General features: G+C 38.3%; 1 protein-coding gene across 1 annotated transcript in view; it reads right to left on the bottom strand.

The window, feature by feature from the left end:
- Positions 1 to 21,357, bottom strand: part of LOC103811774 (kinesin-like protein KIF6) — a 61,339-nt gene extending 39,982 nt beyond the window's left edge. The window contains exons 1-2 of the mRNA XM_009084766.1: positions 21,260 to 21,357; positions 12,869 to 12,924 (exon numbers count right to left, since the gene is read on the bottom strand). Coding sequence (XP_009083014.1) covers positions 12,869 to 12,924; positions 21,260 to 21,357 — 154 coding nt within the window. The remainder of the gene's footprint in view (positions 1 to 12,868; positions 12,925 to 21,259) is intronic.
- Between the last annotated feature and the right edge of the window lie 3,324 nt (positions 21,358 to 24,681).

Raw genomic sequence — 24,681 nt, 5'->3', positions numbered from 1 at the left:
GGTGTGGGTGGGTTTTTTTGTTTTTGTTTGTTTGTTTGTTTGTTTGTGGGTTTTTTTTGGTTTTTTTTTTCCCCCTGGATTGGTCTCCTGAATCTAGGTACCTAAATTTCACTTAAGCTATACCTTAGATGCCACAGTGCTATTTTAGGTATTGTCCAAACTTAACAAAATATTCTGTGTATTTATCTTCTTTTCATAGGCTAGAAATGAGGCAGAAATGATGCACATCTGGAAACTGTTGCTCTGTTGTTTATCACATCTATTTGTTCATGAATTAAATATTAAGCTGGTCCAAAAAGCATGACTGGAAAGCAATGCCATATGGTTTAGGACCCACAATCTGTCAATTTACTGCTCTGGATGCTCATATGACTAAATGTTGCTTATCTTTTGGTTATTTCTGAGAAATTAATGTGAAGAGAAGAATAGGGAAAATAAAGTCAGAGAAACAGCTTTGTATACAGCTCCTCTCTTTCTTTCTTCGTTTTTAATGTCCAAATTGAAGAATCTTAAAAAATAAATAAAGCATCTTAAAAGCACAAGCAAGCAAAGTCAAAACCAAAGAATTTTGCCCCCAACAAGTTTTCTGGTAATAATACACTGGTCTCAGTCAATATTTTAAACAGAGAGTGAATATATCCAAGTATAAAATTAACATGGTCATTTTTGTTATAATACTGCCTTCATGGCTTTGTAATTTCTATGCAACAATTGATGTCCAGTTTAATTTTGTGATACTTTTTTCTGGCCAGAGCTGCCCAACATAAAATTAAATAGAGCGTTCTAGGCCTCACTATATACTTCAGTTTTACAAACTTCTAAAATTTTGCTATCTTACCCAAGAAATTGTCCTGGAATTGAGCTCATAACTGTTGCATAACTTCTGGTCAGATGAGACATACTTAGAGTGATGTTAAGAAACTGACAGATATGAAAAAAAATTAATTAAAATATTTATGGCACTGAATATATATGCTACCATGTTTTGAGGATATGTATAGGGTTTAGGGTTATGGAAACAAGGACAGAGTGAGAATGGGTGTATAACACATTTTTTAATGCTCATTTCTTGTAATATATGTACCAAAGCTTTGAAAAATCACTTTTTGAGTGTTAGACACATATTAGTATCCCAGTAAAATCTGAAATATCTTTCTGTAAAGATACAGCATATATTTACTGTTGTGGATAAGTCCAAGTCTACTTCTTGAATAGCTCAGCAATTTAAAATGCAACTTGATTCTATATAACTGGCATAGGGATGTCATCAGCTCTGTACCAACATCTTCCCTCAGCCTTAACTAAAGTGCATGAGAAAATCTTCATAATACATTCACAACCAGCTATGGTGACATCACTAGTCCTACATGATTTAGGCACTAGTTTGATTAGAAAAAAACAGCTATTGATTATAGTAGATGTAGGTCTGTGTGCCTATACCACAAGTCTGCATGACTGCTGTCCAGATGTGTAAATAAACCACATGATACTATAGAAAACAAATTTCTATTTCTGTGCTCATGAAGGGTTATCATTCTTTGACAGTACCACTCTGAACAAGCTGAAGTCTACTTCTCTAGGTTTGAAGGCTTGATTTTTCACTCATAAAATCTCTGGCCATCCAATACTAAAGAAATACATGATCATGACAAAGACACACATGATAGCATTAACGACCACCTTAAAAGAGCATATTTACTAGATTGACTTAAGAACATGCTAGCCTAATAAACCAGCAAAATGTAGTGTAGCAATCCAGCAATGACTACCTATTTTCAGTCTAAAGACAGCCTACAGGCACGAAATCTGTTACTGAGTGGTATTTTTCCTAGTTTATGGTCATGGCAGTTCATATCTTGATTGAATCCAGTGACCCTGGTCAATTTGTTTTAGTTATTCTAGTGAAAACCTTAAGTTAAAAGTGTTTATTTGGTTACTTCCTGAGCATAATTTTTTCCCTGAAAAATACTTCTGTTTCTAAAGGACAGAACATCATTTGTAATAATTAGAAAATGAAAATGTTTCCTACATATGTAGATTCCAACACAAATCCAAAGAAAACATTAACATCTTAGGCCTGGAGTGACTGTTACACTAATAAGGTTCCTCTGTTTAAAGAATAGCACACCAGGGGAGCATAAGAGAGCTGTTCAAATGAATCCATTCAGTTTGGTATTTTCTGAATAAGTCATTTCACAAATCGTGTTTTCTCATTCTAAGGACCCATTCAGCCTATGCACTGTCACCCTGGGGCATTGCCTATTGTTTGAAAGTAAAAACAAACATATGCAAGCTACTCTGAAACAATGGACAATATTTAGCAGTGGCATTAACATATGCATTGTCCCCTGAAGCCAAAAGACTTGTACCTTCTGAAATAAGTTTCCTGAATGCTGCTGGAAAGTCGATTTTATATTACCAAAGATGGCATCCTCTTCTGAGGAGCAAAAAAAAGGAGAAAGGCTGCCAGAAAGCTGCTAGGGCTTCCTGGTTCTCTTGTCAGTCTCCTCTCTAACAGACTAGGTAAGACAAATCCAACACCAGCTAAGAACCGACCGAGACAGAGCAATGACATCTTTCCTTCTGTCTTCTCAACAATTGCCCAAGCATGACCCAGGCTGGAGCACTAGCAGAACAGACAGCTCTGTCACAGCTGCCATCAGTCTAGGTCTGCCTCTGAAGCCAGACAAGAGCTAGACCTGTAACATTTATACTGCCTACACTAAATATAGCAAAGATTGTCTCTCCTGATTTCAGAAAGGTACAGCAATGCTTTCCAGGCTATTGTGACAGAGTTTATAGTTTTGTCTGTTTTTCCTCCTTGTTTGCACATCTTACTATCAGTTTTCTGGGGACTCTCATTGAACTACAAGTATTCTTTTATTACATATTGCCTAATCATAAGGTGTTAAGAATTACAGTAAGCAAATCTAACTGCACTATTCCAAGTCAATGTGAGCCTTGCACACATGGCATTGACTTCTGCGACACTAACCAAAATTCTCATGTGAATCAAAAATTTGATTTGTTGATTACAAACAAGGCAGTTAATTAATTATTCTGACTCAGTATGAACACTGTGAAGAAACAAAAGAATTCATTGACATGGACCTTTCACTGAACTGTTAGCAAGAAGGAAAAATATATTCCTGTCACTCTGGTTGATATTATGAGCCAACTGGCTGCTCCTAGGACAAGAAAATAGGTTACAAAAACTTTCATCACAGCATTGAGTCTACCCCAAAAGGGTAGCAACCCATTACCATTTCATAGCTATCTGCCAGGCCTGTGTGAAATGCATGAGATCTATTGTGTTACAGCACCTTAAGAGAGATCTTCCAGAAGACATTGTGAGACATCCCAGCATTTTTATGTTGTGCTCTATAAATCCCTGGCTAAACTGGGCCATAGAAATCATGTCTGAAGCAAGCTGGACATTGGTAGAAAAAGAACCTTAACAGAATCATCGTGAAAGTAAGCTGTATTTCATCTTGGAAAAAGGGAAATAAGTTAAAATGGAAGGAGTTGTAACCAAACAGAAAAATATGATGTAGCATCCTGCAAAGCAAAGCAAATCACATTTCTATCAAAGGACAAACTGCAGATGGTGCCAAAGTGGTTAAGAAAATAAAATCTGCAGAAACTCAGCTATTTTTCTGTGTTTTCAATTCTGTGCTTCCAAAAATCAAAATGTATCATTTAAAAAATAGATTCCAAAACTGCAGTCATAATGGCATGATGATTAGATATTTATCCAAAACAAACACATGTAGGAACTATGTTTTTTCAGCATTAAGTTGCAAAACAATTGGGCCAAGAAATTTAGGAGAAAGAATCTGAAGACTGTGTCAGCCATGCTGAATGGCTTCAGCATTAACAGCTACTGCTATTTTTGGTGGACACATAAACATGCCTCATTTATTACAAAACTGCTTTGAAACTGACCTGGAGATCAGAAACAGACTGGGGCTTCCAGGCACTGGGCCACATTGAACAACATCCCAGCTGGGAAATTACATCTGGGGAACTGTTTGTCCCCATTGCCTGTTTTCTCTTCTATTTTTCTCACAGATGGCTGCAGGTTTTGCAGAGCTAATTTGCTTTGTTATGTTAGTCATAAGTGACATCTCTCAGAAGCAAAGAGCATAGAGTTACATACTCAAGATGAAATATGGAAGAAATACTATTTGTGGTCCTTTTCCTTATACAACTTGTGTCCTAAGACCAAGACTGACTCTGTTAAGTGATAGAGGACATCTGCAACATGCAGGCAGCTCCTCACAAGAGAAGAAATGAGTGGAGACTAAGTGTATTGAGGCTTTGTTTTTCCATATATTCCAGTGTGGAACAGAAGTGGTGAAGCAGGAGGCAGGCAATCTCTTTCTAAGAGAGCTTCCAGCCTACACTGATGTGTTCTTGTCAAATCTACTTCTCATGGGAAAGTACTGTTTCAGCTTGTTCTACATCACTGATCTGGCTATTCACCTGAAATTTCTAAGGTACTGAGCAGTCCAGCTAGGGGTCCTGGACACATAAATCATGGTACATGTAGCACACATGCAGACTGATACTAAGCAGGCTTTGTACAAGTCATCTGGGCACACACAGTGTGTTTGACACCTATGGAATGTCCTAAGTTGCACAGCATGTGCTGCCCCAAGTGCCCAGTTGCACATCCTCAGCATATCCTGAGCATGTTAGATTCACCCCACTTCTCAGATTTCTGTCTTTGGAGGCAATCTGTGACCTTTAGTTTTTTTAATGAGAAGCATTGATGGATATGTTAATGCTCAGTTCTCAGGGATCTTTCCACATCAAGAACAAACTCTGATTAAAGAACGAGATAAATAGCAAATTTTCTTGCTGTTCTTTTAATTTTATGTCTCTCATGACATAGAATTTGGTGTAGCATTTAAAGGCAGTAATGCAACAATTCCATAGGGTGAAACACTTGCTCAGTAAATTTTTAAAAAAGGCACTGGAAAGATCACATGATACTTTGTGTATCATTCCTGAAGACCATGAATGACAAAAACCTCTAAAGGTAACCATATTTGAAATACGTGACAGTCCTAAACTAACTGTCTGAGTTCACAACAATGGATTACTCTCAAAATCAGAAGAAGGCTGAACAGCCTTAGTGGTATAAAACTTGGTGAAATTGTGAATGAAGTTCAATAAGGCAGCTTTGGAGGCCTCAAAGGTGGACCATATTGCAATATATTTCACAGTATAAGTGGTATTCTTTGTCTGTTTAAAATAATGACTACTACAGGCTGGGGATGAACAGACTGAGAGCAGCCCTGCCAAGAAGGACTTGAGGGTGCTGGTGGATGAATGGCTGGACATGAGCTGGTGATGCACACTTGCAGCCCAGAAAGCCAACTGCATCCTGGACTGCATTAAAAGCAGCATGGCCAGCAGGTCGAGGGAGGTGATTCTGCCTTTCTATTTTGTTCTGCTGAGGCCCCACCTGAAGCACTGTGTCCAGTTCTGGGGTTCCCAGCACATGCAGGACATCAATCTGCTAGAGCGAGTCAGGAGAAGCACCACCAAGATGATTAGAGGGATGGAGCACCTTTCATACACAGAAAGGCCGAGAGAATTGGGATTGAACAGCCTGAAAAAGAGATGGCTTAGGAGTGACCTAATCGAAGTCTTCCAGTACCTGAAGGGACCCTACAAGAAAGATGGAAAGGGACAAAGAGTATGTAGTGACAGGACAAGGCAGAGTGGATTCAAACTGAAGGAGAGTAGGTTTAAATTAGATATTAGGAAGAAAATCTTTCCTGTGAGGGTGGCGAGGCACTGGAACATGTTGTCCAGAGAAGTTGTGGATGTTCCATCCCTAAAAGTGTTTAAGGTCAGGCTGGATGGGACTCTGAGAACCTTGCCTAGTGAAAGGTAGCCCTGCCCATGGCAGGGGGGTTGGAACTAGGTAATCTGTAAGATGCCTTTCAACACAAAACATTCTATGATTCTGTGATTCTATATCTAATGCTTGTTGCCCTGTATCAACTGAAAAAACAATAAAGACAAATATGAGAACCTTTACAGAATTTTCTTTTCATTCTGTACAAAAATAGAACTCAAACTGACCTCAGAGTTTTTCTTTGTCAAGGATTTCAAGATTTCAATTTCTCTGAATTTTAAAGGTCTCTGCTGAGAATAGCAATTCATACAAGCTACCTGAAGAATGAAATGCTGTGGAATGACATTATTGAGATATCTGCTTATTAAATCTGCATACTGAATTCATTTATTTATGAGCTGTTTGCATCTCATTTGAACCATATTTGTCTATGGAATGTAACCTTACTTTGTGGAGTTTCTCAATCCCTTTTTAAACTCAATCTTGTAATTTTTCTTCTACACTAGTCATTTCCAGTAAAATTCGCTGAGCACATGAATCAGATATGTCTGCATATGTATTTGATACTTCCTAGAATTAACCTAGAACAGTGAACTAAATCAGCAGATATGAAGTTGCAATGTTTATTTCCATAAAAGAGTAAGTATCTCAGAATATTACACTAAAGAATGGAATGCATTTCAAAGCACACTAATTTCTCTCTTACTATAGCCTTGCTTCATTCATGGCTGAAACAATGTCCAGTAAGCTAATGTCTCTGACTCAAAACATTCATATTAAGATAAAGCAATAGATAATACTACCAATAGTATTTTTCTTCAAAAGAGAAATTCCATCCTTCCAAGGTATAGATACTTCTGCAGCAAAAGTTTTAAAAATGCTATTTGCTCATGCAAAATCCCTTAGTTTTTTCAGTCCATATAATCACGGCTTAAAATATGCATACCTTTCCTAATAACAGCCTTGGGATTCTAGTTCTTAACTAACTGGTTCTCCTTTGTCAAAGTAATTTATTGCCTACATGTGAAGCTAAAAAAATGTAGATATACATACAGCTAATTGAGTGCTCTCAGACCATATCTGCCTGAAAAAATCAACTGAATTTTATTTCTTTTCTTATCTCTGCAAAAAGGTTGCTGTTAGTTCCCTTCATAAAGTTGTGCAGGTATAAAGAAAATCCTTGCAGGAAATATTCTTTCCTTGGAGTTTAAAAGTAGGTCTACTTGGCTTATCTCCATGGGGAGGTAGAGTGACTATAACAAAATAAATTTTTATGTATACATACATGGACAAAAAAGGTGATTAAAATTCTGGCTTTATATTGCTTAGGTTTGGATTAGGTTTAATATCTACTGTGCATTCACATAAATGACAGTGTGACATACAAGCTAATGAATGACAATCAATATTATCCTTGAGCACTGTCATGTCCTGTCCTCGCTCTCCTCCAGTCCTTACCATTTCAGTGTAGCATTCCATCAACTGTGATATATATTAAAACTATTTGAACACTTTGCAAGAAAATTAAATGAAGATTCTTCAATAACCTTGCTTTGCAATGCTAGGACATGTTGTCAGTAAAGATTATAATTGGCTATGGAATCCTGTGCTCCTGTGTGCTGAAATCAAAGCCTGAAATGAGGCAGAGCAGTGCAACAGCTCAGCATTCCTGTGGGTATGGATGCAGCGTCAACATCATGTGCACATAATCCACCCACCTACCCTTTTTCATTCCCAGAGTGCCTGTTTCCTCACACACTTATTACTCCCACATGAGTTTACCCTTCCTCTCCCAGCTTCAATCATAATGTTAACTGATTTCTGGACAGACTAAAAACAACAGCTGCTTCCCTTTGGGCATTAAATACCATTGAGTATGCTTTTTTCCTTTAGAAAAAGAAAAATCTAATAGTGATAAAAATATCCCAAGGTAGCCAGACATTTATAGGGATGAACTGGAAATCTTTCCTACTTTTAAATGCATCTAACACATAGCATGTTCTGAAAATAGTAATTTTGATTCCCCCAACTCATTGATCAATGTAGTAGCAGTTGGGTCTTTTTTTTTTTTTTTGTTATTTAGTGCTTTGCAGCTTGTTCAGATGTAGGCCAGTCCTTACTGTCAGAGTTGTTTCAGACAGAATGTTTTCAGCAATAGAGTAAACCCACTTTTTTGATAGCAGCATCCTTGAAATAAACCTCCTGCTAACCCCAATAAAGGGAGAAGTTTTGATTTCAGAGAGTTTGTCCCTGCTTCTCACCATCCAGCTCTATTTTAACTGGCAATAAATTGAACTAATTTTCTCCAACTTGTGTCTGTTTCACTTGTGATGGTGGCTGGTAAGTGATCTCCTCATCATTATCTCAACCCATAGGCTTTTTCTTCTTGCTTTTCCCCCTCCTCTGCTGAGGAAGGGACATGACAGAGTGGCTGGATAGGTGCCCAGTAGCCAGCTGAGGTTGATTCATTCACATTGTGCTAGGCACAATCACTCAAGTTTTTGCAAGGAGAAATTCTACACCTTCACTATTCTGAAACAAAATCCTTGGCCTCAGCATCAAATTTCCTTCACTAAGTCTTTTTCATTAATACCAAAAGGACCAATAGTTCCTGCTAGAGACCCTAACTCTTTGAAAATGATACAAAAACACATGCAGTGGCACAGCATTTTTTCCCCCCAAGAAAATAAATGTGGTTTTTGTTTGGGTTTTTTTCTTGTTTTTTTTCCCCCCAGTGAAACATGCACTTTTGAATTTCTTAATGTTGGACTGGAAAGGCAAAAATGTACTTTGTGTCACTGCTGGCCCACTTTCCCTTTCTCCTACGCTGGTTACAGAGTTTTCATTATTTCCTGACCTCTTAGTTATTTTTTTCCAGTTTCACTCATGTTGGTTTTCTTTTAAAGCCTAGTCCTTGGGTACATTCTCCAGTCATATGTAAACAATTCTGAATAGTTCACTCAAATCCAGATATCTCTACATGTTCAAAATCCATGCCATTTCTCTGCCTTTTTATGGTGCATTTATGCAATATATTGACTTTCAAAAAGAATTGGCCCTCAATAGTTGCACCAAAGCCCTCTGCTCCTTTATTTCTGCCTATACAGAGGTTAGTGTGAAAATGCATCAAACTGGGTCACTAACATGACCCTGTCTTAGAAACACTTCCTTCTTATTCTTCTTTTATCTTTTTTAATAATTATCAGAAAAAGACAATTTTCATCCTCCAATAAAATTCAGCATCTTCTAGGAGGTCATTGTGAAAAGTAAGCATAATGACAACTCTAAGACATACATATTATTTTCCATAAAAAATCACTTTTGAATCTCTGTATTCTCTGCAATGCTGTTAGACATGAAAGGAGACAGAATTCAGGACTATGTGGTATAGCAGCAAAGAGGCATGCTAGCCACAATGCCTCACTCCTGATATTATAGTCACTCTACACTGAAAATCCACCTTACATCTAGACATTGTTTTCCTTAATATTTTTATGCAAGCAGTAACATCAGCAAAAGCCTACCATGAAAATCTTACTGCAAATTTCTTTTTACAGCCCTAACTTCCTGATGTTTTTGAAATGCTAGTATAATTGGGAAGGGGTTGGAGTATTCTGTGCACTTTTCACTGCAAAACATTAGTATTTCCAAAGTCAGAATGAAAGGGTATGTATGACATAAAAGTTACAGTTAACTGCTGTCACTATCTCAAAATATAATCAGACTGCATGAAATGGGCTCAATGGCCTCTGTGGTGCATAGTTTCATACTATTAAGAGTAGGTTAGAAAAAACAGAAACTGATATTGATGGGATCTGTTCTTGATTGTGCACAACAAGGAAGCCAGGAATGCATAAAGAAACTGAAACAACAATGAAAGTAAATTAAAGAGCTAGTTGCCAGCTGCAGCTGACTCTTATTTCTCCCACCACATTTTCAGTAAAAATTTGGCAGGTTAGTAAACTTACTTAGCATCTTTAATGGTCTTCTTAATATGCATGCTATGATGAAACAGACTTAACCAAAAAATCATTTCAGGCTGCTAAACTAAATAAAGGAGTGTAATTGCATTGACTAAGCTGAATAAGCCAGAAAGTGTCATACTGGATGCAAAGATTTAACAATTTTTAGGAGGTGCTTATTGGTAGATATATTAACAACTATGATCAAAACAAAGCTGGATGGGACAAAAGGACAGATGAATAAAATGTAGCATTTGTATTAGACAGAGTGCTAACTTTCTCATGCTGTGTAAAGTCACACAGAAGGAATTGAAGAAAGGATTGTACAATATCATTATTCTCATTCCTCAGACATCAGTGTTTAAAAGACATCCACAAAGTAGTGTACATCTGCATAATCTGCACAGGATATGGATAGCTATAAAAAGATACAACGTGGATGGAATTTCTTGCTTACACAGTAGGATTACAGTATGATCTAATTGAAGGACTATTTTTCCATTTTACTACCAAAATATAAAAAAAGGAGAGTAATGAAACTAATTTTCAATTTTCAATTACTTTAAACTTCACTTTATATGTGAAGAAAAAACAAAAAGGTGTTTTGTGCAATTTTTCTATGAACTTTGGAGACATTTCTAGCTTGATTCTCCAAGGAGCTTTTCAATATTCATGTGGTCTACAAGATATTACAATTTCCTATAGGGGGCATGTAAGCATTGTCAAGTTCAGTGCAATACTACTGATTTGTTACACAGCTGCTTGTTTTGTTCAAGGGATCAGTTTGTTTTTATAGGTTATATATACATATGAGTATGCACTTAGATTTTTGTATTGCTCATGTTTTCCAGATATACTTCAATGTTTCACTTCTAACACTGAAGAACTTAACAAAAAACAAGTTTTAAAACAGATGCTTTTAATTACGGCAAGATCTATGCTCTACTGCACTGTAACTATCAGAAGTTTTGCCTAACTTACTGGGGAAAAACCCACGGCGCTTCAGTCCAAACCAAGGATTTCTTTTAGATTTTGTTGCAAACCATGGAAACAGATCTTGAGAGACAGCATCGACACTGCATTGTTACGTTATTCCTGAGAGCTGCCACAGTAGACTCCTACAAATCTCAAGGGACTTACAGACCACACAAGTTTTGTCCCAGCATGAGAGAGACTATGAGTGGTACTTTCAGGACTGACATGACTCCCACTGCTTCTTGTACTGTGTCCCATGCCCTCCAAACATTTGTCCTCTCCTAAGACATTTGCAACAGATAAAAGGTGTACATGGGGTGCCTGCTAGGCTCCTGTCTTCAAGCAGCACAGTAGCAGCCCCAGTCTGAGAAGGCTGTGCTTGTGTGTAGCTGCTTATTGCTAGTTTTCACTGTTTCTGCTCCAAAATGCATTTCAGCTTCAGCAAGAGAAAGAAGTTTGACACTCAGTGCTGACTTTGGCTCTACCTCATTTAGGCCAAGAAATCTCTTGGGCTTAACAGAGATGAGCAAATCTGGGAGATGGAAGGAATGTAAGACAATGTGGACTTCAAGAAGGCAGCAGAGGAAAAAGAGTCCTCCACAGCACCTGCTTTTCCAAGTTTATCAGGGGAAAAAGCCTGCTTGGCAGGAGTTAAGTTAGCTTATATGGACTCTGCAGAGACCCCTAGCTGCAAGGGAGATACTGAAATTCTACTTGCATGGGTCAATCGGTGGATATCTGTGCACAGATTCTGCACTGACATTTATGTCCTGGCCAGTCTGATGGAGACAAATGAACCTACTGAGAGAAGGCAGGTGGATTCAAGTGTCATGTCTTACAGAAACAACCCACTGTGCAGAATGCTGCTGCAGCAGGACTCAGCACCTAATGTCTCTGCTTCTGGATCCTTTCCAAACATCATTTGTGCTGTGGTTTGGAAACTCATTGCCAACATTGTGTTAAGGCTTTCTGCATAGCTGGCATAACTTTAAATATACTGTATAATATCTCTGAGGGACTTGTGGTGTACCCAAAGGTGATTGGGAGGGGAATCTGGCAGTAGTTACCATTCATGACCACAGAATATAATCATGGCTATGGTGTAAGTACAGAGCACTTGTCAGTGCTAGGAGATTTTTGTCCTTTCCCAGAAGCCAACTACTGTTGTCAGATATGAAGTGATGGTAATGACTTCATTGTCCGTATCTGTGCTGGTGCCACTCAGAGAGGAAGGAGATAGAAATTGAGAGCAAGGTCTACACCACTGGACCTGGGTGCCAGACTATCTATACAGTCCCTCACAGCCTGTATCTGGAAGCTTGAAGAGACATGGTTCACCTAAATGTGTGTATATAGGAGAATATGAACCTGATCTCTAAGGACTTCAGCGATAGAGGACAAAACTGTGTTTAACATCAGACAGACTGCCTAGGTAGCCAATTTTAAGAAAAGAAGCTACAGCCTTGGAATCAAGAGACCTGGGAACATGTCAATGGCTGCTAGGAGGATGAGACCTAGCTTGGGGTTGAATGTATCTATGAGTGATTTTTGGCATTGAACAATCTGAAACTGGATGCCAAATATATGCTGTTGGAGACCTACACCAAAAAATTATGAAAACCTCTACCAAGCTGAGGCACTTCTCAGCATTGTTCTAATTATTCTGTACAAAGGAAGTGCAAAGGAGTAACACAACAATGAGATCTCTTTTTATCAGAAGCTATACAGATCTATAGATATATACAATCCTTAATCTGTAGACATGACAGTTACAAATGATGGGTTTGGATCCTTTGATTCCAAAATTAAATTAAAAAAACCCATGCTAATATCTTAACGTCTCCTTTTGATAAATTTCTGACATCCTGTCAAGTAAAGAAGGGAGCTGGTTTTGACATGGTGGTATTTGGAATAATCAAAACTTGTACAAAATTATCATTGCTACCATCAGCTTAAATTTCACCTTATTGGAAATCTTATCATTGACACTTTTAGAAACTAGAATCTCATATCTTTTGAATGCTGAGATTTCATCAGCTAACAGGTAAAGTGTACTCACTTATTTTATTTCTCACTTCATTTATTTTTTCTCCAACACATTTAGCTTCAGCAAACCTGTCAATGCAAGCATAACAATACAGAATTATTCTAAAGAAAACTAGTTAAACTAGTTGATTACAATAAAATACAGAATTACTCACTACTACTTTTTGATTTGTAAGTAGAACTAAGTGGAAAAAAAAAATTCTATTAGGAGTGATTGCTGTAAAAGAAACAATTTCTGAAAGAAACCATGCAACAAATAGGTTTACTAGACAGACAGAACAAATTTATCTGACATTTTTAAGATTTAAAAATTATGCTATCTCAATTCTAATTATTGGATTATCTTAAATATTCTTATCACACTAAAATATTATTTCTTGCAATGTTTTAACAAACAGTAATATAAAAGTTGAAGAAAAAAACCCCACACAAATTTGAAACAAAATGTTTGAAAGTATTAGAACTTCTGCTCACCAGGACATTTCAAATTTCAGCCTGTAATTTGCACATTGCTGATGATCATTGTTTGTGTTGTGTGGAAATGTACATCCCAGTCACTAAGAAACCTCTCAAACAGAACTACTAGAAAGTGACAAAACTAAATTATGCTGTTCTTCTATAGATAGCCATTACATGAATGGAGACTTTCAGATGATATTCATCAACTGCTCAAATACCAATACACACGAAGATATGCAACTAGAAAGCAAGAAGCAGGCTGAGAAGGATGGAAGCAAATGAATGAATGTCTTTGGAACCTCCTTTTTTCTACCATGCAAATATTTTGACCTCAAATCAAAACAGGAAATTAGTAGGAAATTCCCACCTGGTATGTTTCTAAATTAATTCACTGATCACTTTCTCATTATGTTCAAATAATCAAATCTTCATATGGTATGTAAAATATTCTAACAATCAGAAGCTTTTTTTTTAGCTTGCAACTGCTCATTGTATGTCTTGTTCCTTAGGAAATGTGTCATATCCTCAAAAAACAGCTGTCTGCAGAGCCTTACACATTCATTTATATTCTCTAAATATTCTACAGTCTACCAGCACTTGATGCCTACTCCTTTGGTGCTCTTTTTTTCTGTCAGTTCTCTGATCTTTCACAGTAGTTGCTGTCATAATTATTCTCCTACACCTATTTAACTCAGTACTATATAAATAAAACTGTTTAGAACAAATGGCATACATATCAGGTTTTCAAATGCCAAATATATTCTGCTGTAAAAATACGGTTACTTCAATGGCAAAGTCTGAGGAGTCTCAGAGAACTGAGGCTTGTTCAAAGAAATATCCACTGTAATAGTCTAAATATTAATAATTTAACATGTAGAAAGAATGATTTGCTGCATTATGACATTTGTTGTAGGGAATTAGGCTTGACATGAAATTCTGAATTGTTACTTGGATCTGTACAAGTTGAACCTTGCAGAATGTAGGCGCAGAACTGTAATAATTATTAAGCAAGACTTCAGCTGATCTGGAAGAGTCTTGGTCTAAACAAAATAACTGAGGAAATCCACAATTTTATTTCTGTCTCAAATAATGGCAAAAAAAAAAAAGACTTTCCCCTGGGGAGCTGGGGTTTGAAAAATTGCCCTTTCTCAACTAGTCCACTTTCCTGTAAAACCAGAACAAGTTAGAATTTCAGGTGTCCACATTGGTATCTGCTCATGAACATTTGTTTCAAGGCTGAATTCAACACAGCCAAATTGCTGAAGCTGGAGGGTTCCTCAGCACTTTTTCTTACACAAAGAAAGCCTTTGAAGCATCTATGAGACTTTCTATAAGCTTTTTCTACTGGTGTTGTCTTAGACCCCAAGAAGGCCTTGAAGATTGCGCAAAGATCAAAGGGAAGAAATCCCAAAGTACCTCTCTCTTTCATTCCCTCAGGTCCCACAAGCCAAATAGTAAGTTCATCAATTACTTAGTAATTCCTGAGACAATTCTCTACTGACTCTGATTCATGTTCACAAAGAGGACAAGTTGAAGCCAGATATCTATCCAGCCCTTATTCATAGGTTACTGCCAATAGTTGGACGGGTCATGCATCTGTTTCTCAAATACCACAGTTTATAAACTGGCATAATAACATAAACTGAAATTTGGCATTAATTTACAACAGTCCAACAAATTCCATCTGTGACTATGAATCATACTCAAACAAAATAAACCAGATAAAGACATAAGATTTGACTCTAATATTGAAAGGGGAAAAGCTATTTCTGATACTCCTATAATAAAACAAAAAAGGTGGTATTATCTAGCATTAAGGTGATATTGCTACAAATAGTGATGGGTGAACAATTACATTGTTAGCTGGAAAAACTTCATGTATATCTTTCTATGAAGACCACGCAACAGAAAGGCTAAAGTTGCCAAATCATGGCTTCTATTACCTACAAGATAAATATTCCACAATGAAACCCCAAAGTGAATTTAGTCACTAATTTCAGTGGAACAAGCGTTTCTGGCAAAGATTTCACTCTTTGAATGCAAATGCCAGTAATTAAAAAATAAACATCTTGAAAAACAAATGTCTAACTCATAATGTAAACCAAGACAAACTCAAAGGCTCTCTAATGAGAGAGCAGAGACATTCAGTGAATTAAATGAACATTCACTCATTTTTGATTATTAGAAATTACAACAAGTGACCTAAGTGAAACTCATCCTTTCCATGAAACTTGCCCATAGGTACTGAAAAAAACAAGTTAGCTGCTAACCAGCTGAAACACAGAAAGCAAGGAAATAAGAAAATGGAAAAAATGAATGGAGAACAACAAAATGGAAACTAGATTTACATCACATCTGTAAGCTCAGTAGAATTTAACTACTGGAAATATTGACTAAAATGGGATTTAAAAGCTTCATGCAGTATGCAATATTAATTAGAGTGGCTCAGCTGTGAAGATTTTCTGGTAGTATATTTCACCAGAAAATGAGATGCATTTTTCTCCTTCTCAGAGAAACAATCCTAAGAGAAAATGGATGCATTGAGAAATAGGATATTAAGTTCTCTGGAAGTCAAGTATAGGAAGTTCAAATTGCACAAATCTGATTCTGTCTGGGCATAAACACAGGGTTGGGGTTTTTTTTTGCTTTGTCTTGGTTTGTGGGTTTTTTTGGGGTTTTTTTTGGGGTGGTTTTTTTTTTGTATGTGTGCGCTTTGTTTTGAGCAGGGAAGCAGTTATTAACATACAGAAGAAAAATGAAAAAATGAAAAGTTCCTCTAAGAAGGTGACATGGCCAACAGTCCAGTTGAGGTGCCTGTACATCAATGCACTCAGCATGGGCAACAAACAGAAGCTGGAAGCTACTCTACTGATAGAAAGTTATAATCTAGTTGCCATTATTGAAGCTTGACTAGAGTATGGCTATTGATGGCTACAGGTTGCCAGAAGGGACAAGAGAGGAGGAGGGGTTGCTCTCTATATCAAGAGGAGGATTGAGTGTGAAGAACTGACTCTGAAGAACAGTCATGAGCAGGTTGATAGCTGATGGGTAAGAATCAGAGACCGAGGCAACAAGGAGAACCTAGTAGTTGGTATCTACTATAGTTCATCTGATCAAGGGCAGCCTACTGATGAAGCTTTCTTGCTCCAGCTAGAAGAGGCATCACACTCACAGGCTCTTGTCCTGCTGGAGGACTTCAAACATGCCAGCATCTGCTGAAAAAGCATGACAGCAAGCTGCAGGTAAGCCAAGAGACTCCTGGAATGCATTGAGGATAACTTCTTAAGCAAGGTAATAAACAGCCCTGCCAGAGGGGATGCAATACTGGACCTATTGGTCACCAATGTAAGTGAGCTAATTCGGGATGTCAAGATTGGAAACAGCCTGGGCTGCAGTGATCATGCATTGGTGCTGTTCACAGTCCTGAGGGATATGGGTCGGGCAAAGAGTAAAGTTAGACCCAGGGATATGGGTCAGGCAAAGAGTAAAGTTAGACCCGTGGAATTTAGGAAAGGATACTTCCAGCTCTTCGAGGAGTTAGTCAAAAGGATCCCCCAGGAAATTGTCTTCAGGAACAAAGGAGAAGAACTGAGTTGGTAGAGCTTTTAGAATGCTTTCCATAAAGCACAAGAACTCTCAGACCGCAGGAGCAAGAAATCAGGTAAGGAAAGCAAGAGACCAGCATGGCTGAGTTAAGACCTGCTGGTCAAACTAAAGGGTAAGAAGGATATGCATAGGTAGTGGAAGCAAGGATGGGTATCCTGGGGAGAGTACAGTGATGCTTCCCAGTTGTGTAGGGTCGGGGTCAGGAAGGCCAAAGTGCAGCTGGAGCTCAACTTGGCAAGAGCTGGAACGGATAAGAAGGACTTCTATAGGTATGTCAGCCAGAAAAGGAAGCTCAAAGAAACTGTCTCCCTCCCTGATGAGCAAGATTGGCAAACTGGTAACAAGAGATGAGGAGAAGTCTGAGTTACTTGACAACATTTTTGCTTCAGTCTTCACTGGCAATCTCTCTTCTCATACCTCTTGAGTGGATGGACTGCAAGACAGGGACTGGAGGAGCAAAGTCCCTCACAGTGTAAGAGAAGATCAGGTTCATGACCACCTGAGGAACCTGTACACAAGTCTATGGGATCTACAGGAGTTACAACCCACCAGGCTCATCTCTGTGCCTGGGACCAAATCCCCCTAGAAGCTATGCTAAGGCACATGATAAACAGGGAGGTGATTCAAGACAGCCAGCACGGCTTTAACAAGGGCAAGTCTGGCCTGACCAACCTAGTGGCCTTCTATGATGGAGTGACTATATCACTGGACAAGAGAAGAGCTATGGATGTCATCTATCTTGACTTCTGTAAGGCTTTTGACACAGTCCTCCGCATCTTCTTTAAATTGGAGATATATGGATTTAATGCTTGGGCTGTTCAATAGATGAATTGGTTGGATGGTCGTATCCAGAGGGTAGTGGTCAATGGCTCAATGTCCAGATGGAGATTGTTGACAAGTGTTGTCCACACTGAGACTGGTACTGTTTAATATCTTCCTTGATGACAGAGACACTGGGATCAAGTGCACCCTCCACACATTTGCATACAACACCAAGCTGAGTGGTGCAGTTGATATACCTGACGGACAGGATAGACAAGCTCAAGTGGGCCCATGTGAACCTCGTGAGGTCTACAAGACCAAATGCAGGATCCTGCACCTGGGTTGGGCAAAGCCTGATAACAATACAGGCTCAGGGATGAAGAGATTGACAGCATCCCTGAGGAGAAGGACTTGGGGGTACTGGTGAATGAAAAGCCAGACATGACCCAGCAATGTATGCCTGCAGCCCAGGCAGTGAACTGTCTCCTGGGAAGTATTAAAAGAAGGGAAGCCAGCAGGTCAAGGGAGGTGGGTTTTGCCTCTGCTCCAGTCTGGTGAGATCCTACCTGGAGTACTTGTTAAGGAAATTTTCCTGTCTGACCATCCAGGAGCCACTCTGGCAGTCATACTGGCATCACCTGAGCTAGAACCAAAGTCCCTTCACAGTGGATGGCTCCAGTGAGTCAGCAGATGCCTTGCTTGACTCCCTACACTCACCACACTCACACAGTCAGACAAGGTTTCCCTACTGGCTTGACCCTAGGTTTCCCATAGCACCGTCTCAGACATCTGGATCCCTAAAATAATTTAATCATGGTGCAATAACAGATTAACAGCTCAAGCTGGTGCTTCTGAGGAAGGATGCTGAACAAAGGAAACCCTGGGTTTTTATACCTTAGTGTCTAAGTGTGACAGTCTCAGCTCTTCTTCCTGAGTCACTGACTCCTACTGGGTCTCTAAATGTCTATTCACCTGGATGGTGCCACAGGTCCCCAAGCCCTTTGTTGTATAAAGGGTTGGTGCCAGTTCATGGTCTGTTGTCTTGGGCTCCTGTCACCCAAAGCTCAATCTGCAGCTCACACTGCGGGTGCACACCAAGCTACTTGCACTAAATGTATTCCTCAACAGCACTGCATCCAGTTTTGAAGCACAGGAAAGACATGGACCTGTTAGAGTGGGTCCAGAGGAGGGCCACAAAAATGATCAGATGACTGGAACACCTCTTCTATGAAGGCAGGCTGAGAGAGTTGGAGTTCAGTGTGGAGAAGAGAAGGTTCCAGGGTGACCTTATTGCAGCCTTTCAGTATTTAAAGGGGGATTATAAGAAAGATGGAGACAAATGTTTTAGCAGGGCCTTTTGTGATAGGACAAGGGGGAATGGTTTTAAACTGAAAGAGGGTAGATTTAGAATAGACATAAGGAAGAAATTTTTTACAATGAGGGTGGTAAAACACTGGAACAGGTTGCCCAGAGAGGTGGTGGATGCCCTATCCCTGGAAACATTTGAAATCAGGCTTGACAGGGCCCTGAGCAACCTGATTTAGCTGAAGATGTCTGTGGTCATTGCAGGGCGATTGGACTAGATGACCTTTAAAGCTTCCTTCCAACTCAGACTGTTCTATGACTCTATGACAATTAGCAAGCCAAGAAAATCTACCCAAAATACCCCAAGGAAAAAATAAGGCAGCTAAAAGTAAGTAATTTGTGAACCAAATACTGTTTGTGGTATGACAGAAGTGGTTATGCAACTATAAACAAAATTATTAACATGAGAGGCCTATGTATAAAGGGAAGTTATGGTAACCTTTAAACATGTGGTGTCCACACTCTTCTTTCTCTGCAATTTGAATACTGGCTGGATAACAGAGCTTATATTTTATGCTAGTTCAGAGGCTGCATTCCAAATTACAGACTGGACTTGATGTAAATCCATTCTAATGAACTCGGTAAACTTGGAGCTATAAGCATCTTTGCTAAAAATGACTGCAAATGGCAGGGGGAAACTGTCTTGCTCCAGAGTATCAACATTCACAATAGCACAGATTTCAGCAATCAGATGATGCATAGTAGAGAGGGGTTACCCATGACATTATTCTGAATCTCTTTGTCCTTTAAGGAAAACAAATCTGTCATCAAACTTTGTGGATTCTGCCCATCTCTATTATATGTTCTGAAACCAGAAGGAAATACTGGTTTGCTTCACAGTAATAACAAGCATAAAAAATATGGAAGAATTGTAATTAACTAGTGGAAATACAGGGCATATCTCAGAACTGTGCTGCTCTTATTATCATGCTGTGACCTTGAAGGGTTCTGCTCAACAGACAGCACAGCCAGAAATGATTATCAATACCGCAGTATTATCATTTATGCAGTGATGATGCTGTGATGTGGCATCATCTGATATATATCTGGTATATAACAAAGCCTTTCTTCTGACAAGAAAGGCTTTATTAAACATCCAGTCTAAGTGAATAAATTCTTACATACATCTAATACATTGCAATTAGCATTCCTGTGGCTGAGTTATAGGTCCAGGTAGAAAGTTAACCAGTTCAGAAAAGCGACAAATAGCAAGAACTTGAATAAGTCACAGAGATGTGGAGATCATTTCTTACCTCAATTTCATTGTACTAAATGAGTATAAGATTCAGTGACCCTGAAAACAACATCTTTCATGCCTATTAAGTGAGAAAATTGCACCAGAAAGCAGAAGAAATCCAGAGAAGAAAAAAACCCAGGACAAAAAACCAAATCCAATCCCCTAAAAAACCCCAAACCCCACAGAAAAATAACAAACAAAACCCCAAGCAATTGTTAGGGGAAATGTTAGTTACAGGGGTAGATTGGGATATGCCTTTGACATTGCCAATCTCAGACCCTGTTTCACAGTACAAGGAGTGTTAACACTTGAAAAACTGACACTGAAACAGTACTGTTATGCAATCAACATGGACAAGTGTTGGTGGTTTAATTTGCAAGATGTTGTAAATCTGCTGTATGAAAATTCATGTTTCCAATGTTTTGCCATTCTCACCACCTTCACCAGAAGATTTTGATGCGTTTTGCCAGCATTAACAACAAATGTGTAGGAGTAAAGTATTATTTCTGTTTGTCAATGCAAAACTGGCCGAGAGAAGCTAAAATCACTTGGCAAACAAGTTAGGAACAACAGACAGAAGCATATGCTAAACATCTCCTAGCTTACTGTCCAACTCAGTGCTGAAGCCAGTAGAGCATTTTTGACAGTGGAAATTGCAGTAATTCATTCAGTCACATGGATCTTACTTCCTCCAGATAATTCCTGACAGTGAATGCCATTGCCACGTTGCTTCAACATGGTTATGAAGATGAATAAAACCAGTGGAAATGTACACTATTACTTATGCCACTTTCATATTCTATCCAGACTTCCATTCATTCACCATTCAGTGCCTTCAGAATATGAAATATCCTAAGTAAGAAGAGGCCAAGTTTCTGTATCAAATTCTTAAGGCTTGGGATATCTGGTGTAAAATTACATGTTCCTAACCATACTCATAATGAACACTCAGCTGTATTTTGCTATGACACTCACCTCTGTTTCAGCAGCTGTTTGTTGCCCTCAATGGTTATAATACTGTCAGCATGGTCCTGCTTGAAAATTTCAAAAGCTTCCTCACATCCAAGTGACATCTTTCCTCCTGCACCCAGGTGAAAATAAAAAAAAAAAAGGGAACTAGTTCAGAGTCATCAAAAACCACATGTGCACTTAATTAAATCCTATTTAGGCAAATACAGCAAGTCAGCCTGAGGGCCTTTAAAGTGCAGAGAAAACTAAGTTCAGTTTTCCATCAATGGGAAAACATTTTTTGACAAAAGATTTCTATTCTCTGACAAATCAATTTTGTTTCACTTCACTTCTCTAAAGACTGAATGCTTGAGGTATATAATTTCTCAAGGCAACTTAAAATGTTCGTAAGTAAAACTAAAGTTTGAAAATTTAAAAGATGTGAAATATTTTAAAGTGTGAGCCAGAGTTATTTTCACAACAACAAAATGCAATTTGTTTCTGTATTTCTTTCATTGTTTCACACTGGACCCTAAACACACCTTGAATATTTTCAGTATTCTTGGAAGAAAAACATTCAGGCTTCTTTTAATTATGTATTAGTGACTGCTTTTCATTCCTTTTTAAGCAAAGCAGGAATTCAACCTAGAAAAATGGTTTGTTCCTGCCTTTTTATATTTCCAACATGGTGTTTGTTCCCTTTCATGCACCAGAACATCAAGACCTATGTAGTCATCATATACTTTTAAAAATCACTACAGAAAAGTATTACAGTCTGCATTATTTATCGCTTCTTACTGCTAGATGATCTAGAGATCCACATAAGATATCATATATCTGTATTATCATTAATAAAAAAATTCAAGGGCTTAAGGAGAGTGAAAGATCATGCCACATTTGTGTTATCACAGGTACCTACATGCCAATAAAGAAGCAAGTAGAGAGGATGTAACTTACACTTAAATAAATCACAGTAATGAAGATAGTTCAGGAGTAGAAAGGGGGAGAACTGTCACACTCAAACTGTGTGAAAAATGCAAAATAGCTCCACCTCTAATTCAGCCTCAGAGTTGCAACTTAAACCTCAAAAAAAGATATATTCATAGAATCATATTATTATAGAATTTAAGGGTTGGAATGGACCTTAAAGGTCATCTAGTCCCAACCCTTCCTGCCATGGGCAGGGACACCTCCTCACTAGATCAGGTTGCACAAGGCTTCATCCAGCCTGGCCTTGAAGCCCACCAGGGTTGGGACAGTCCCAGCCTCCCTGGGCAACCTGTTCCAATGTCTCACCACCCTTAGAGTAAAAAACTTTTTTTTCACATCTGCCCTAGACTTTCTCTCCTTCAGTTTGAACCCATTACCCCTTGTCCTATCATTGCAGTTCCTAACAAAGAGTCCCTCTCCGGCTCCCTTGTAGGTCCCCTTCAGATACTATTCCTTAAATTGGAATTTGATTCTCTGGCTTTTTTTGCCCCTAGAATCTTTCTTTTGTCCTGCTTTCAAGTCTGCCTTCCTGCTTCAGGGCTATCAAGACACCCAAATCCATTGTGAACAAGACCTATAAAGCCTTCTAGGATTTCTGCTGCACAAGTGTTTTCTACATGTTTTACGTGAATAGAAGAGCATTACCAATGACATTTGTATGCATGTATGCCAATTATTTTCCAAGTTACCTGCTTTGCAATTTTGGTGTAAGTGGAGGTGATACATTACCAAAACATACCTAAACGGGTATGCAATACTGGGATGTTATCCTTTGTTGGAGTCTAGCTCCATAAGCAGCATTTCAAAGTCATGCTAGATATGTTATGTTGCACCTTATCATACCTATAATATCAGGATAAGTTCCCACTAACTGCAGTGAGATTTTTGTGGTGCAAGATACTGTTTACAGTGAAGGCTGGTAAAACATATAGGACTCAGGGTTAAAGCACCAGCAAAAGTTTAAAATACTTTCTTCAAAATATAGAGAAAAATTTGCCCACTGTTTCAGTCAGAAGAATCAGCACATCTGTTACTAATTCAAAAATTTTGAGTTGAAAATAGAACCACCAGGAATGTTTGAATGGCAAAGCATGCAGAAATGCTCCACCCTTTCTGAATAAGAAAATCAAAGAAAGATACAGGGCAGTATTTAATGTTGTGTGATCCAAAAGTGCAAGAGGATTTAGGAAAACATATTTTTCTGTGATGATGACCTGAGAATATAATGTTCATGTTTCATGCTTGCCTTGAAGAAAACCAGGCAGCTTTGCAAGCAGAATTTTATAGCACATTCATCCCATCACTAGTACTAATTTTAACATGCAGCCTGAATTGACCCTCTAGAATTGCTTTTCTTGCAGAAAAAGTTTGTATTAAGTGCAGAAAGCCTGGACAAAATTAATGACCAAGCCTAAAATAAACAATTAAATGCCCTTACTCATACGTAACACTGCAATGCAAAGTATTTAACTCTTCTGGCAATGTGCTGCCTTTGAGAGTAGAAGTAAACCCAGTAAAGTTTGGAAAGCAACACTATTACAGTGATTATTGCTACTGCCTGGCAGAAATGCACCAACCAAAATTAAAGGTAACCTGATAATCATTTTCCAGCACTAGATTAAGAGGCAGCTGATTTGTACAGCCAAACAAAGCACACAAAAATAGATCCCCAGAACTCTCGGGAAGGGGAAATTTTCTGGTTTATTCACTTCATTTTAAGAAAATATAGGAAGATATGAAGTAGTAGACAATCCCATTCTGAAAATGGTATAAAAGAAAGGAATTTTAAAAGTACTATTGAGACTGTATCACAGCATAATATGAGCATAAAACAGCTACAGAAGAATGTTGCAGTCTGTGGGCAATGACAGACATTTAGGATGATAATAAGGGAATACAGCAATGCTAATACTAGCAAAAGACTGCAAGAGACATTGGAAGCCTGATGGAGTGGTTGTGTTTTCATTCTGCTCAGTAATGAATATTATTGCTTCTCCATAGTTGATGTTGTATCTTCAATCATGTTGTTTACATTTCCATAAACAAGCTATAATTTCATAAAGTAGCTTCACCTTCTTTCAAATGGCCTCCAAGTGCCAAGGTACATTAATGCTATTGGCATGCTGTTTCTCCTGGGCTTAATTCAAACAAATAAACTACACATTCTTTTAAACCAAGGTGCTATTGAATTTCTGTTTTTCTCTAGCTGTAAATTGAAATCTACATACGGCAATATATACATGATATGAACAAAAGCAGAACTGAGAGAAGAAACCATCGATGAGGACAAATTTTTGGCAAGGTAGTCAAACAGTTCAGCTGAAACTGTTAGAGCAAACAATTTCTTTCACTCCTACAAGCCAAACAATTTCTCTTTTCCTTCTTTAATACCATAGCATAGTGTTACAAAATAAATATTTGAAAATTGTTATCTAAGGAAGAATCATCATATCCTGCAG

Source organism: Acanthisitta chloris, unplaced genomic scaffold (assembly GCF_000695815.1).
Source record: "Acanthisitta chloris isolate BGI_N310 unplaced genomic scaffold, ASM69581v1 scaffold7891, whole genome shotgun sequence".
NCBI classification, from domain to species: domain Eukaryota; kingdom Metazoa; phylum Chordata; class Aves; order Passeriformes; family Acanthisittidae; genus Acanthisitta; species Acanthisitta chloris.
Note: the sequence above shows the minus strand (reverse complement) of the source record. Positions and strands in the feature narration are given on the sequence as shown.